General features: G+C 31.8%; 1 protein-coding gene across 2 annotated transcripts in view; it reads right to left on the bottom strand.

Annotated features, from left to right (window-relative positions):
• ATP9B (ATPase phospholipid transporting 9B (putative)) overlaps positions 1–16,651 on the bottom strand; it is a 431,234-nt gene that overhangs the window by 48,488 nt on the left and 366,095 nt on the right. For both annotated transcript variants that reach the window (XM_051970555.1, XM_051970554.1), the window contains exon 17: positions 16,287–16,379. In XM_051970555.1, coding sequence (XP_051826515.1) covers positions 16,287–16,379 — 93 coding nt within the window. The remainder of the gene's footprint in view (positions 1–16,286; positions 16,380–16,651) is intronic.

Here is a 16,651-nt window from a genome sequence, read left to right as displayed (position 1 = left end):
AGCCATTACTGCATCTGTATCCTAAGGAAATCAAAAAGGAGGGAAAAGGACCCACATGTGCAAAAATGTTTGTAGCAGCTCTTTTTGTGGTAGCAAAGAACTGGAAAAAGAGTGGATGCCCATAATTTGGGGAATGGATAAACAAGTTGTGGTACATAAAGGTAATGGAATATTATTATAAAAATAACGAACAAGCTGATTATAGAAAGGCCTGTACAGATTTACTTGAACTGATGCTAAGTGAAACAAGCAGAACCAGGAATATATTGTACACAATAACAGCAAGAATGTGCGATGATCAACTATGAAAGACTTAGGTCTTCTCAGTAGTTCAGTGATCCAAAGTAATCCCAAAAGATTTTAGACAGAAAATGCCATTTGCATCCAGAAGAAGAACTAATCAACACAGACTATGTTCACTTCTTTTTTCTGTTTTTTTTTAATCTCTCCCATAGTTTTTCCCTTTTGCTCTGATTTTTCCCTCCCAATATGATTCATAAAGCAAATGTGTATTAAAAATAAACTGACTATACACACACCCAAAAGGAATGACCTATCATAGTTTATGTTTTCTGACATATCCTTCAGGAGTTCAGAATCACTTCCATACCATAGTGCTAATTTTATTAATTTTTATTTTGGAATAAATGTCTGCAAACATCATTAAAAAAAGAATTAGGGGGTAAAGAGTTCACAATCTAGTGGGGAAGCATACAAACATATTCAGAGCAAGTTAAGCATATAATAAATAGGAAATAATTAACAGAAGGAAGTTACTGGAATTAAGAGGTATTATAGACAACTTCTGGTAAAATATAAAATTTTAGTTGGGATTTAAAGAAAACCAGAGAGGTCAGTAGTCAGCTGGAGGAAGAACATTCTAGGTATGGAGGACAGGAAGAGAAAATGCCTGAAGCAAGAGATGGAGTGTTTTGTTTATGGTTGGTTTGGCTGGTTGGTTAGTCACTGTCTTTTGTTCTTGAAGAGGATCAAGATGACATCACTATGTTAGAGTCCAGTTACAGTAAACAGTCAGAAGGCTAATGTCACTGGACTGAGGACTATGTGACTAGAACGTAAGGTGTAAAAACATTGGACAGGATGAGAGTGTTAGGGGTATGAAGGGCTTTTTTTTTTTTTTAATTAAAGCTTTTTATTTTCAAAACATATGAATGGATAATTTTTCAAAATTAATCCTTACAAAACCTTGTATTTCAATTTTTCCCACTCTTCCCCTTCCCCCCTTCCCCTAGATGGCAATTATCCAATATATATTAAATATGGTAAAAATATACGTTAAATCCAATATATGCATACATATTTATACAATTATCTTGCTGCACAAGAAAAATCAAACTAATAGGAAAAAAAGAGAAAGAAAACAAAATGCAAATAAACAACAACAAATGGAGTGTGAATGCTATGTTGTGATCCACACTCAGTTCCCATAGTCCTGTCTCTGAGTGCAGATGGCTCTCTTTACCACAAGATCATTGGAACTGGCTTGAATCATCTCTTTGTTGAAAAGAGCCACGTCTATCAGAATTGATCATATGAAGGGCTTTGAATACCAAACAGAACACTTTGTATTTGCTCCAGGAGGCAAAAAGCCACTGGAGTTTATTGAACACATGGATGATATGATCAGATCTGACTTTAAGAAAATAACTTTATAGCACATGTTTAAGATTGACATCAACATGGAAGTGGATTTCTTTGACAAAGAGAAGATCTAACTCAGTTTCAATTGATCAATGATGGATAGAAGCAGCTACACCCAAAAAAAGAACAGTGGGAAATGAATGTAAACTGTTTGCATTTTTGTTTTTCTTCCCGGGTTATTTTTACCTTCTGAATCCAATTCTTCCTGTGCAACAAGAGAACTGTTCAGTTCTGCACACATGTATTGTATCTAGGATATACTGTGACATATTTAACATGTATAGACTGCTTAACATCTGGAGGAGGAAGGGGAAAAGTCAGAACAGAAGTGAGTGCAAGAGATAATGTTGTAAAAAATTACCCAGGCATGGGTTTTGTCAATAAAAAGTTATAATTATTTAAAAAAAAAAAAAAGATTGACATCAACACCAGGGACAATTCAAAATAAAAACTGAGGCAGAGTTAAGGCAAAAACAATAATTATATCATACAAATGAATACAGAGGAAGAACAGATATAGAGGAATTAAAGGAGGAGGAGAGCTCGCAGTTCTTCCTAAAATGGTAGGCAATTTGACATAGATAATGTGTGTGTATGTGTGTACATATGTATATATATATGTTATCAAGTAAAACTTATTTCCATAAAAGTCACAGTTGTGAAAGCAGAATCAGATCAAAAGACAAAAATAAAACAAGAAAACAGAAATTATATATATATATATATATATTAAAGTTATATAATAACTTTAATAGCTGAATGAAAGATGGATTGGAGTGCAGAGAGGCTTGACAAATAGACCCACCTCAAGGCTACTATAATAGTCCAGGCTTGAGGCAATGAACTTCCATTTCATTGAGTTATGCTGATTTATTGCTAATTCATTCTAAATACTTTTGCAAATGTTATGATTCAAGATTATATTATTTATTTTATTTTCGTTATACTTTATTTTCCCACTTGATATTTTTCCTATTACATATAAAGATAGTTTTCAACATTCATTTTTGTAAGATTTTGAGTTCTAAATTTTTCTTTCTCTATCTCTTTAAACTCTCTTCCAAGACAGCAAACAATCTGATATAGGTTATACATGTACAATCACATTAAACATATTTCCATATTAGTCATGTTGTGAAAGAAGAATCAGAAAAAAAGGGGGGGAACCACAGGAAAGAAAAAACAAATTTTAAAAAAAGTGAAAATAGCATACTTCAATTTGTATTCAGTCTCCATTTTCCTTTCTCTGGATGTGAATAGCATCCATTTTCATCACAAATCTTTTGGAATTGTTTTGGATCTCTATTACTGAGAAAAATTAAATCTATCATAAATATCACACAATGTTACAATTACTGTGTACAATGTTCTGCTCACCCAGCATCAATTCACGTAAGTCTTTCCAGGTATTTTTGAAATCTATCTGCATGTCATCATTTCTTATAGAACAATAGTATTCCATTACATTCATATACCACAACTTGTTTAGCTATTCTCCAATTTAAGGGCAATTTTCAATTTCTAAGTTTTTGCTATCACAAAAAGAGCTGCTATAAATATTTTTGCACAAATGGATCCTTTCCCCTTCTTAATGAACTCTATGGGTTACAAACTTAAAAAATGGTATCACTGGACCAAAGGGTGTGCACAGGTTTTTGTTGCTGTTTAGTATACACAACTAACAGAGTTTGTTTTACTGGGATATGCCCTCAAAAGCTAGCAATGACTAGTTAATTTTTATCTTTAATGAGAATCATTAAAGAATCACTTTTCAATACCTTGACCTTATTTCTCTCTCTCTCTCTCTCTCTGGTTAATTTGGTTGTTTTCTTTTTTTCCTGGTTATACATGTACAATTAATTTTTTAACTACACATCTTTATGAATCACGGAAAAGAAAAATCAGAACAAAAGAAAAAAAAAACGAGAGAAAAACATAAAGAAAAAGAAAAAAAACATAGCATATGTTGATTTACATTCTATTTTCATAGTTCTCTTTTTGAATGCAGATGGCATTTTCCAAAGTTTACTGGGATTGCCTTGGATCACTGAGCTGCTGAAAAGAATCAAATCTTTCACAGTTGAATATCACACAATCTTCTTGTTATTGTATACAATGTATTCCTGGTTCTGCTTGTTTTGCTCAACATCAGTTCATGTAAATCTTTCCAGGTCTTTCTAAAATCAGCTTATTCATCATTATCATTAACAATAATAATCATACACTATAACTTATTTAGTCATTCCCCAATTGTTATGCATCTACTCATTTTCCAATTCTCTGCCACCACAAAAAGAGCTGCTACAAACATTTTTGCTATGTGGGTCTTTTCCCCTTCTTTATGATTTCCCTGGGATACAGACCTACTAGTGGCAGTGCTGGATCAAAGGGTCTGCAGAATTTTATAGTCCTTTGGGTCTGTACAGTTTTATAGCTCTTTGGCCATAGTTCCAAATTGATCTCCAGGTTCCTTGGATCAGTTCACACCTCCACAACAATGCATTAGTGCCCTCATTTTCTCATATATCCCCAACATTTATTATTTATTTTCTTTTTCTATAATCTTAGCCAATCTGATAGGTTTATTTCTCTAATCAATACTGATTTAAAGTATTTTTTTCCATATGATTATATATAGATTTAATTTCTTTACCTAAAAACTGCCTGTTCATATCCTCTGATTACTTATCAACTGGGAAAACAGTTATAGTCATAAATTTGACTCAGTTATCTATATATTTTAGAAATGAGGACTTTATCAGAAATATTGGCTATAAAAATTATTTCCCAGCTTTCTGCTTCCCTTCTTATCTTGGTTGCACAGGTTTTGTTTGTACAAAATCTTTTTAATTTAATGTAATAGAAATTATCCATTTTACACTTCATAATGTTCTGTATTTCTTGCTTGGTCATAAATTCCTCTTTCTCAAAGATTTGACAGGTAAGTTGTCCTCCTAATTTGCTTATGGTATTACCTTTTCTGACTAACAAATCTGTTTCAATAACTGTTGGTCTACGCCTAATTTCTGCCATATTGTTTTCTAGTTTTCCCAGCAGATTTTTGTCAAATACTAAGTTCTTATCTAAGAAGCCGGAATCTTTGGGTTTATCAAACAGTAAATTACTAGAGTCATTGCCTATTATGTCTTCTGTACCTAACCTATTCCAATGATCCACCATTCTGTTTCTTAGTACCGAATGGTTTTGATGACTACCACTTTATAATATTGTTTTAGGCTTGGTAGGGTTAGATTGTCTTCCTTTGCATTTTTTTTCATTAACTCCCTTGATATTCTTGACCTTTTGTTCTACCAGATGGATTTTGTTATTTTTTTATCCCTATAAAATACTTTTATGGCAGTTCAATAAATATACTACTGAATAAGTAGATTAATTTAAGGCGTTAATATGTACTTTTAAGAAGTGATACCCTGATATTACATTAGTATTCCTGATGTATTAAAACAACAACAAACAAGGAAAACTGTTTGGAAGGGTCATAACTGGACAACAATCACACTAAAGTGAACTAAATGAGAATCATAGTGTATTTGTAATCTGAACTGCTGGAGGAAATAGCCATATTTGTGAAATAATAGATCTTTTAAAATGCCAAAGAAAGTAAAAAAAAAAATTCTCAATTTTATTATTAAAGGGTGATTGGTGAACATCTAGAAAACAAAGTGGTGAGCACAAAGAGCTAACTTGGCAGTTTTGTTAAGAATAGGTCATGAAGACCCCCACCTTTCAGTATAATTATTAGACTGGGAGCTGAGAAGGATGCTGAAAACATAATTTACCTATGTTTTAGTAAAGAATTTGACAACATTTTTCAAACTATTCTTATGAAAAAGATGGTGAAAATAGGGCTACATTAGAGTGCAATTAGGTGGATTAGGAACTGAATAATACTTTAATGTTAAGGAAATTTCTAGTGGAATGCCTCAGAAATCTGTTTGGTCCTATGCTAGTTCACATTTTTACCAATGATTTGCAGCAAGGCAAAGATGGCATACTCATTTAATTTGCAGATGACAACACTGAGGGTGATGAATAACATATCAGATGTCTAAATTGGACTAAAAAAATCTTGACACTGAGGCAAGTCTAATATGATGAAATTCAATAGGCAAAAAGTTAGTCTTACATTTGTTTAAAAAATAACTAGCTTCACAAGTACAACATGGGACATAGAAGAGTAGATAATAGATCATCTGAAAAGAATGGAAGGGGCTGTACTGGACATCATATTCAGAATGAATCAGTAGTGTTAAAAAGCAGTTAAAGATAATCATAGAATAGTAGATCTAGTTTTGGATGAAAACTGAAGTCCAATTTTCTTATTTTAAATATTAGGCCTAATATGAAATTAAGTTATATTAAGAGAGTTATCTAGAAGTATCTTTTGACAGATGTGGTCTGCCCTGGTCAAAACAACTGTGTGCAATTCTGAACAGGACATTTTAAGAAGGACAGATGATGAAATGCAATGTTCAGAGAAGACTGATCAAAATGGTGAAGTCCCTTGAGACTTCATGTTAAAAGGATTGATTTAAGGAACTGGGAATGTATAAATAGGAAAAGAGCAGACTTGGTGGTGAAATTGGAAAGGACTGTCTTCTGGTAGTTTAAGAATCTGTCATATGAAAGAGGGAATAGGCTTGCTCCCAAAGAGCAGCATTAATGGTAATGGGTGGAATAACTGAAATGAATGAATGATTTATGAATTTATGAAAAAAAGGAATTATTATGTGCTAAATACCATGCTAAATATTAAGGCTACACAAATAAAAGCGAGATAATCCTTATCCTCAGGGAGCTTACATTCTTATAAGGAAAGATAGCAAATAAAGGTAGCTACTGGGGGATGTCAATGGAATGACCTGATACACCAGGGAGTTGCCCTTTCTTAATGGCAGGATGGATCTGATTAAGGATTCCAGAGAAAGGAGTGGAAAAATCTATGGGGACATGCTATATATGACAATAGGGCAAATGGCAAAAATATGACCTAAATGAAATGTAAATCATAGCTTAAGAAGATTAAATACAGGAGGCCATGTAAATTTGGACTCACACACTTACCAGGGTGAGAATTCCAAAGAAGAATAGGCTTAATCCTTCAGGGCACAGTCCCTGGAAGTCTGGTGGTGAAAATAATATGGCTAAAGTGAAATGTGAAATTTTGGACCAATGTGATGTTGTTGTGAATTAGTATTGATGCAATCACATACATAGGACAGCACGGATACTTGGGATTGAGTTCCAAAGTTGAATGGATTACATTCTCTAGGATATGATCCATGGAGGTCCACTAGTTCAAATGGTATAGCAGATGGCAAGAACATGAGTTGTATGGAACTTATAGACACACAAGCCATGCAAAGAAAATTTGTTATTAGCACTATTCCAAAATGAAATGGACAATCTTTGGAAATAATGTGTTTCTCATTATTAGGAGGGTCTGATATATAACCTCGGTGATCTGTTGTTGGGATTATTTTTATTTATATCTCAATTGAACTAAATGACCTTTAGGGCCCCTTTCCTTTTGAAAATCTATTAATTAGAAAATGCTTAACATTTTTTCATCTTTTTGTTTTTTGGTTTTTTTATATAATGTTTGGTGCCTATGGCACAAAGCTGATTTGGGTTCTCCTAAGACAATATCAAGAGAATATAAGCTCTAGTAGATATTTATCAAGATAGAAAGTTTTATAAGTATAGACATGGTGACAGATAGTATATAGTCTGGGGATCAGATTAGGTAAATTTAGAGATATCCATAAAGAGAAATCTGGGTAATGAATTTTTTTGGGTGGTCACATTAACTCTTTTTGATGACTTTCTAGTATGTTTCAATCTTTTTATATACAAAACATATGCAGGGGTAATTTTTCATTATTGACCCTTGCAAAAACTTTTGTTTCAACTTTTCCCCTCTTTTCCTCCACCCCTTCCCCTAAATGGTGGGTACTCCCATACATGTTAAATAAGTTAAAGTATATTCATATAAATTTTTAAATGAAATTGCATTATGATTTTAATTTATTGGGCATTTTTATATGTATGTTAACTCTTCCTATTAGATATAGTAGAGATCTATAGGGTCAATGGTTATGTGTTTATTATCCTTTTATCATGACACACAGCAAATATTTGAAAAGTGATTTTTTATATAAAGATATAAAGAATAATAATCACAATGACAGGCAAAAAAATTCATTACCCAGATTTCTCTTTATGGATGTCTCTAAATTTACCTAATTTGATCCCCAGACTATATACCATCTGTCACCATGTCTATACTTATAAAACTTTCTATCTTGATAAATATCTACTGGAGTTTATATTCTCTTGATATTGTCTTAGGAGAACCCAAATCAGCTTTGTGCCATAGGCACCAAACATTATACAAAAAAACCAAAAAACAAAAAGATGAAAAAATGTTAAGCATTTTCTAATTAATAGATTTTCAAAAGGAAAGGGGCCCTAAAGGCCATTTAGTTCAATTGAGATATAAACAAAAATAAAATATTTTTATTTGCCCTGTTTTTCTGAAGGTGGATAGCATTTTTCTTTCATCTGTCCAAGGCTTTCCATGTTTTTCTACATCAACCAGCTCATTATTCTCAAAGAAAAGAGTACTATTCCAATCCAATTACATCTGACAAATTGTCTATAAAAGTTTTTTTTTCCTATTTTTGCATTCCTTCTATTCTTGCCTATATAGGTTCATTTATACAAGAAAATTTTAATTTAAAATAATCAAAGCCATCCATTTTATATTTCAACAATGATATCACCTTATAATATGGTTTAAAGTCTGATATTACTGAATCTTCTTTCTTTACATCTTTTCCTCCTCTGGTTTCAATGAAGCTATTGAATGAAGTTTTTTAAAATGAATTTTGTTATTTTTTCTAGTTCAATAATTTTTTTAAAAAATTCAGTTGTGATGGCATTACATAGGTAAAATTGTCATTTAAATTTTTTTTACTGGTTTTATCTACCCAGAAACAATAAATATTATTTTAATTATTAGATCTAACTTTATTTGTATAAAAAAATGGATTTTTTTTGTTTATATTCATATTGTCATATCTGTCTTGATAGGTATACTCTCAGGTATTTTATACTGTCTTCTTATTTTAGATGCTCTGAAACAATACTGAATAATATGTCTAACATATAGTATAGTTTCCTTATTTTTGTGTTTTGATTAAATCTATTTTAATGTTAACTTGTCCGAAATCATGATTACTACTACTGCTTTAAAAAAAAAAATACACACACACACACACACACACACACACACACACACACACACATATATATATATAATAAGTTCTCCTGATCTTTATTTAATATTTGTGTGACTCTCTCATTTTTACAGCATTTCCTGAAAGCAATATATTGTTAAATTCACATTTTAAATTTGCTAACTATTTCCATTTTATGGGTAAATTCATCCCATTGACATTCTAAGCTATAATTACTTGTATATTTTCCATCTTTCTATTTTTCCCATTTTTCTCACCCTGTTCCTATCTCTTCTCACTTTGCTTCCTCTTATTCTTTAACTCACCCTCACCAAGAATCCAAAACTCTTATCTTCTCCCTCACATTATGCCTTTTTTATTTCTGAATTTAAAAGGCTTTTACACACATACATACATACACACAAACACACATGTTGTTCCCTCTTTCCCAATGAGAGAAAGGCTTCAGAGCTCTCCCTCCCCTGCTAGCTTCTTTTGTATCTATTTTTTTCTCATTTGTATGAGATAATTTTTCCCCTTTCTACCCCTCCTTACACACACAAAAGTATTAGAATACCCCATCACAATTGGATCAGCCTAAACTTTTCTTTCAAACTACTCAAATAAAAATGATAATGCTTATGTTATACATTGAATTTTTCCTTGAGTTCTGTTGTTTTTATCACAAAGATCTGAAGGTATTTCAATCTGTTAAATGTCCATTCTCTCCCTTCCCTCCTATTCAGATTATACTTAACTTTGCTGAGTAAGATACCCTTGGTCTTAATCTCAGCTCTTTTGTTCTTCACAGTATTCCAAGACTTATGTTCCTTCAACATAGTGGCTGCTAGTCTTGTGTAATCCTTATTTTAACTCCATGATAATTTTTTTTTCTTTGTTGCTTCCATGATTTTTCTTTAACCTAGGAGCTTTGAAATTTGGCTATGATATTCCTATAAATTTTCCTCTCAGATTCTTTTACAGATGATGATCAGTAGATTTTTTTTTTTTTTCTATTTCTGCTTTGCCTTCTTGTTCTAGAACTTCAGGGCATTTTTCTTTGATAATTTCTTAGAATAATGTATTAAGGTTTTTTTAAAATCATAATTTCAGGCAGTACAACTATTCTTACATTATTTCTCCTTGATCTGTTCTCCAGATCAGTTGTTTTTCTGATGAGATGTTTCACATTCTCTTCTATTTTTTATTTTTTTTAAATTTTATTATTTCTTTGTCTTAGAATGTCATAAGTGTCCCTTTGGTCAGTTCTAGTTTTCAAGGAATTATTTTCTTCCATAAGTTTTTGGTTCTGTATTTCAAGCTGGTTGACTTTTATAATTTTTTTTCTTTGTGAGGCAGTTGGGATTAAATGACTTGTCCAGGGTCATAGAAATTTTCTTGAATTGCTATTATTCTCCCCAATTGCTGCCATTTTTCCTTGATCTCTCTTGCTTGATTTTTAAAGTTCTTATAGGAAATCTCTTTGTACTTGGGACAATTTGATATTTCTCACTGAAAAAAGAAGTGGCTTTTTTTAGTTCCATTATTTTCCTCTGAATAAGAAATTTGATCTTGATTAGAAACTTGATTAGTTACCAATGACTGGGTTCTTTTTCTTTTGATCCCTCATCTTCATAATCCTGAGATATGAGGACTACATGAAGCCTCAGGTCTTTCTTACTGTTATTTTCTGAAGTCTGTCCTCGGCTCAACCTTAGGGGTCTCCTCTTTACTCCTACAGCCTGGCTACAGCCCCTGATCACACTGTTCAGCAAATAATTTTACTCCCTGTGGTTCTGCTGGGGGCTGCAGCGGTCTTCTCTTCCCTGGAACTGAAACTGCCCTCTCTCCCCATCACAGGCCAGGAGATGAAAATTTCCAAGGCTGAAGCTGCTTCCCAACCAAACTGGTTGATTTCACAGGGAGGTGTTTGCCTTCACTCAGACTGAACCTCTGCCCCAGGAGATTAGATCTTTCATGGAGTCTTTTTTAGGTTGTCTTAGGAGAACTGCTTTACCCTGATTTTTTAAATGTCTATTGCTCTGTATTTCTTCTGCCACAATGTTCTTTTTCTATGGAGAAAATTTGGAGCTCAAAATTTTCTGACCTATTCTGACATCTTCCTACAATCCTCTCTACAGCAGTGTTACCATCAAGGAAGCTAAGACTGGGGAAAGACCATGCAACTTGGACATTAAGTCATCTTTCTAAGTGATCTCCAACAAATGGTTTTAGTAAGAAGTTTGGTAAATAGGGTTATGGAACTGATGAGTAGTAAGGAATTGAAAGCAATGCATAAAATACTGATAATAACAGCATTTATATAAAAGTTTAAGGTTTGCAAAGAGGTTTACTTCTGTTACTTCACAGAGTAGAAAAACAAACTTTAATAGCAAAAGGAAGGAAAGAAACAGAATTATTTTTGGGTAATAGAGTTGTTGGATTTTTTTTTTTCCAGTATTAGGAAGACCTGAACATATTTGTAAGCAAAAATGAAGGAACAAATGAAAGGAAGATTGAAAATACAAAACATAAGAACTGATAGAGGAAGGTCTTGGATAAAATAGAAGGAGATAAGCTTAAAAACATAGTTCATTGGTTAGCGATGTTTAGAAAGAGGGATATTTCTCTGAGACAGGTGGAAAGATGAGATAATGAATGAGTAAAAATATAGAAAAAATTTTAAGTAGAAGAGCTTCAGCAAAATAGCTTTAACCCTTTCATTCCTCATAAAGACAGATCATTTTCTGAAGGTTAAGGAGGCAAGGACAAAGAACAATTGTTGTAAGGAATTTTCTAGAATCAAAAAGAGATGAATAAAAGGTTTACCAAGGAGTAGGGAAGCAGTATCTCTAATTTGCAAATCAAAAGAATACGAGAATATAAGCTTATGCTAGTAGGCAGTATCAGACTCCTTTTGCAAATTCAGATTCCCATTAAAGCCAAACAAAGGGAGAACTGAAAGAGACAAAGAATTTATTAAATTTACTTGTAGGCCTGATGCCTGATTCTCATGGAACCTGTTCTAATTTCTTATTCGTTGGACAAGAGTAGGGAGTTATTTTAATGGATAGATTGCTTGTTTATGCTAACAATGCCAGTGTTTAAAATTGTGCTTTAATCCTAAGCTTTAAATTTTTGTGGTTTAAATTTCTCTCTGTGTGTGAGCATATTACTGAAACATCTTATGTTTATCTTATCCTAAAAGTAAAACCATTAAAGATGACTGAAAGGGACAAAGAACAAATTAATTGTTTTTATTCATTAAATAAATGAGTAGTTCAGAAATTCTCTTTGGCAATGATATTGGCTTTAAAACTTCAAAGGTAACATTTCTTTTCTTTACATAATTTTCCACAAGTAACATATGTTTTTAAAAGTTTGAAAATAGAGGAAAGCAAACTTAAGGTACACAACTAAACCTCAACAAAAATTTTTTAATAATAACATTTTCTAGAAGAATTTGTAATAAACATTACCAAAACTTATTTATCACTTCTGCATGGATAATGGGACATATTGTAGAACAGTAGAAAGAGTGTTAGATTTGGAGGCAGAGAACTTCAGTTCAAAACTGGGTTCTACTCTTTAGCTCTGAAATTGAACATGTTAACTTCTCTGGGCCTAATTAAAGAAGGGGTTTATCTATTAGAAGATCCCTTCCATTTATAAATCTATGATTCTATTTTGCATTTAAATATACCATTATAGAAATCTTGAAAGGCTTGGTACTATTTGTACTATTCGGGTTTTTTCCAAGAATTTTTATATCCTAAGGCTGTATGCCCCAAATTTGACTATATTATTCTTCATGGGGGTTATAAAATGAAGAAATTTATAACAACATATCCCATCAGAAAAGCTGCTAGAACAAAAAATAGTCTTTTGAAGATACCTTGATGCATACTATATATATACTTCCTCAGTAGATTGTGGCATTAGGATAGCAAATTTAGAATACATGTACTCTAAAAAAAGCAATGTAAATGTGCAGATTATAGATTGAAAATATATTTCAGAAAATCATTAGACAAATAAATGAATTAATGTATTACTCATTTCAAAAATGCAAAAAATAAATAATAGTAAATCAGGTTAATATACTGCTAGGATTGGGTTGGAAATGAAAGCTATGACTCCTAGAGCAATCATCACAGACATTACCCTATATAGCACAACAAAACAAACAAACAAACAAACAGACAAATAAATAAACTCTATAAAATGAGAGATGAATCTTAAGGCAGAGTTATAGTAACTGGGAAAGACTTACTCCTGAATCTTGACCTTCTGAGAGCTTATAATTAATAATATCACTTAGGACTATAAAATACCCAATATTAAAATGGGAAAGATAAACTTAAACTTTAACTGATAGAAAATAAAGACATAATTTTATCTCAAAATTTTATCTGACTCAGATGTTCAGATCTAGAAGCTCTGTATGCTTCTTTGGTGGTCAGAAGGGAGAATCTCTTATGATTTTCCCTTATGGAATATGAGCATGACCATTATGCCACAAATTTACTATATACATATACACATATGTGTCACTTAATTATATTTTTTCATAAATGTTAATGCAAATCTTCAGCCAACAACTGTACCTCTGCAGAAAAGAAAAGGCTTTCTAGAAATCTGAAAACATTTAATGTAGGGGAAAGAACAAACTACGAGAGCAATGTTAGAGAATCACTATGAGATGGAAAGAACTCTGGACTGAACTCCTGGATTATATATTCTGTGCTGAGAAGGGATGTGATCAAAGACAAAACCCATAACTCCTAAGTTTAGTTTCTTCATCTATATTGTAGTGGTCATAATATTTTTACTATTACCTTTAAAGGGTTGATGGGATGAAAGAGTTTTATATAAATGTAAGTTATTATTAATTGTGAAAGTTGATAAAGAATGATAACTATTCATGATTATTCTCTAGTTTTTAACCTAGGAGTAATTTATAATGCAATCTTTAGAGAGAGAAGTAATTTTACATAAGATCAAATCTTAAAAAATTAGATTAGTAAAACAGAGCATTTTTTTGAGCGAGATAATAATTTATCAGAAAAATTAAAATGAGTGCTGTATTTTGCTCAGAAAGACATTGAGTTTGGGGCTCCTCAATTAATATGAAAAAGGAAATTATAAAAATATGAAAAAGGAAATTATAAAGTGTTGGTCTTTCAATAATATGCCTTGGAATTCTGAATCTATGAAGCAATAACAACAGTATGAAATATCTGAATAGGAAGGAAATAAATCAAGCAAAAAGTCAAGCAAATTGTAAACCAAGCAGAGTTTGTCTCTAGTCAGTAACAGCTCAATAGTGATATTTTCCATTTTCTCACAATGAACATTCCAAAATTCCAGGGGCAAATTCATAAAAATATTCACTTTCTCCAGGTGAAGAGTCTAATATTTCTGGATTTTGAGAGCAAAGGTTTATATAAGCCCATCATTACAATTTTAGGGTTTTTTTTCCCCTTAAGAACAGATAATTATATATTTATGAACTTGTTTACTATTATTCTTCCACCCCCTCTCCCTTCCCTTCCCCTCCCTGTGAGGCAATTGGGGTTAAGTGACTTGTCCAATAAGTGTTAAGTATCTGAAGCTGGATTTGACTTCAGATTTTCCCGACTTCAGAATTGGTGCTCTATCTACTGTACTATCTAGCTGCTTCTACTGTTATTCTTGAGAAAGCAAAATTCTTTCAAATTAAATATATACAGATAAGGATTTTACTTTTTTAAGCTTAGCTTTTAATGGAGGCAGTTACATGGAAGACTGAATATACTATTAGCTTTGGATTCAAAAACCTTCTGTTCAAATTCTTATTCAAATACTTATAAACCATGCCACTTTGGGCAAATCACTCAACCTTTCTCAGCCTCAGTTTCCACAGCTGAAAAATGTCCATATCTATAAAATGAGGAACAATACTGGTCCCTACCTTAGAGGGCTATTGTAAGAATGGAAAAAGATAACTATGTAAATTAGGCTTTTACAAATCTTATAGCACTATATAATTGTTATTATTTTTATTGCTGTTATTGTGCGTAGAGATATGTATAGCAAACCTTTGGCATTCTCTAAAAAAAAGTTAATATGACTGGAAAAAAAAATACATGATGGTCTTAATAAAGTTGTCATTATGGGAAAGAATTTAGTGTTGTCTGTTTGATGCAAGACATTTATTGATTTGACCCGAAAATGCTAAATAAATTAAACAAATACTTTACAATTAATTGTGCATCATTATCGCCAAAAGTAATTTTTATGACATTCTAGTAGGTCTTGAGGGAGTTTAATTTATTCATGTCCCTGATTAAATCAAAATGCCCTGAAGGAGGTATTGATTCATATTGCCAGCGCCATTATGAACATATGTGGTGTGATCTTTATATTCACATATTGTCTTTGTGTAGGGCAGATTAAGATTACCACTGATGCCAAACTATACAATGGGTTATATGTAAATATATAGATATAGTAAAGTATGGTTTGTATATCTGAAACAGGCACAAAATTGGCCAACAGTTTAAAAGCTTTTACTTAAGCATCTAAACGCCCCCAGAAATCTGACCATTTGAAGAAAGAATCCTAACTAAATACAATATGAGGCAGAAATATGATTATTTTATGTGTAATTTGATGGATAAACTGGTTTTAGAGTCTAGGCTGCATAAATTCTTGTAAATTGCATAAATTGTAAATTAAATAATTTTTTAAAAGTCTAATTTCTAAAATGGTTTATAACATCATACTGGTTGCATTCATAAAGCTATTTTGAAATTTGAGTGTATAATTTTTAGTATTCTCAATTTTCTTCTAATAGAATGCAAAATATTCTTCAAAATGGTTGAATATTATTTGTCATCCACTTCATGATTTATATTAAAAGTGGGCTGCAAACACCAATTTAAAAAAGACTCACTTCTGTGCTTTATTTTACTGCTCTCTTTTTGCTTCATGAAGAAATGAAAACTTCCTTCTTCTAAGTAACTTTGTTGGATACCAATTGCTTGGCTTAGGATTGCCTTTTGTAAACTTGTTCTAGTAATATTGGTAGTAAAATAAAATCAAGAATAGAAAATATCTAGTCAGTCCTGGATAGTTTAGTTTTGGAAGAAGAGGAATTGACTAGATGTATTCCTCACATTTATTTTGAGTCTATCAAATTTGATAAATATTGTAAACAGATGATTTTTTCATGCTAATCAGAGGTCAAAATTCTTTGCAAAATAATACCTGTACTGGCTCTATATAACACAGATAATATTCTTTCTCTTCTACTTATAAAACTCAGTCATTTAAATTTGCTGTAGCACTCAACTTATGGAAAAAGTTAAAAGGTCTTACCTCTTCTTCTAACCAATCATTATACTGTACGATGCTAGACATAGCAACATCAGCACCTTTCATATAAAATGTAATTTCTGCAGTAGATTCATCCTGTAAATGCAATGAAAATAAATACATTCATTTAAGTGTTAGTACCTCTAACAACTAATTTTTGGGTGACTGCAAAATATATTTATTTCTTTGTGACAAATCTTTTGCTATGTGGGCTGAATTTGCCCATCAGATACATAATCAAGAGTTAAAAACATGTTTTATTTGATTTTTGAGATGCTAATAAAATTTGTCAAAAGATCTGTGAATATGATAGCAATATAGGCATTACTTTTCTCAAATTCTTATAGAATAATTTAGTACTTAGTTGT

The sequence above is a fragment of the Antechinus flavipes genome, chromosome 1, assembly GCF_016432865.1.
Source record: "Antechinus flavipes isolate AdamAnt ecotype Samford, QLD, Australia chromosome 1, AdamAnt_v2, whole genome shotgun sequence".
NCBI lineage: Eukaryota > Metazoa > Chordata > Mammalia > Dasyuromorphia > Dasyuridae > Antechinus > Antechinus flavipes.
The sequence above is the reverse complement of the archived record's forward strand: the minus strand, read 5'-3'. Positions and strand labels throughout refer to the sequence as shown.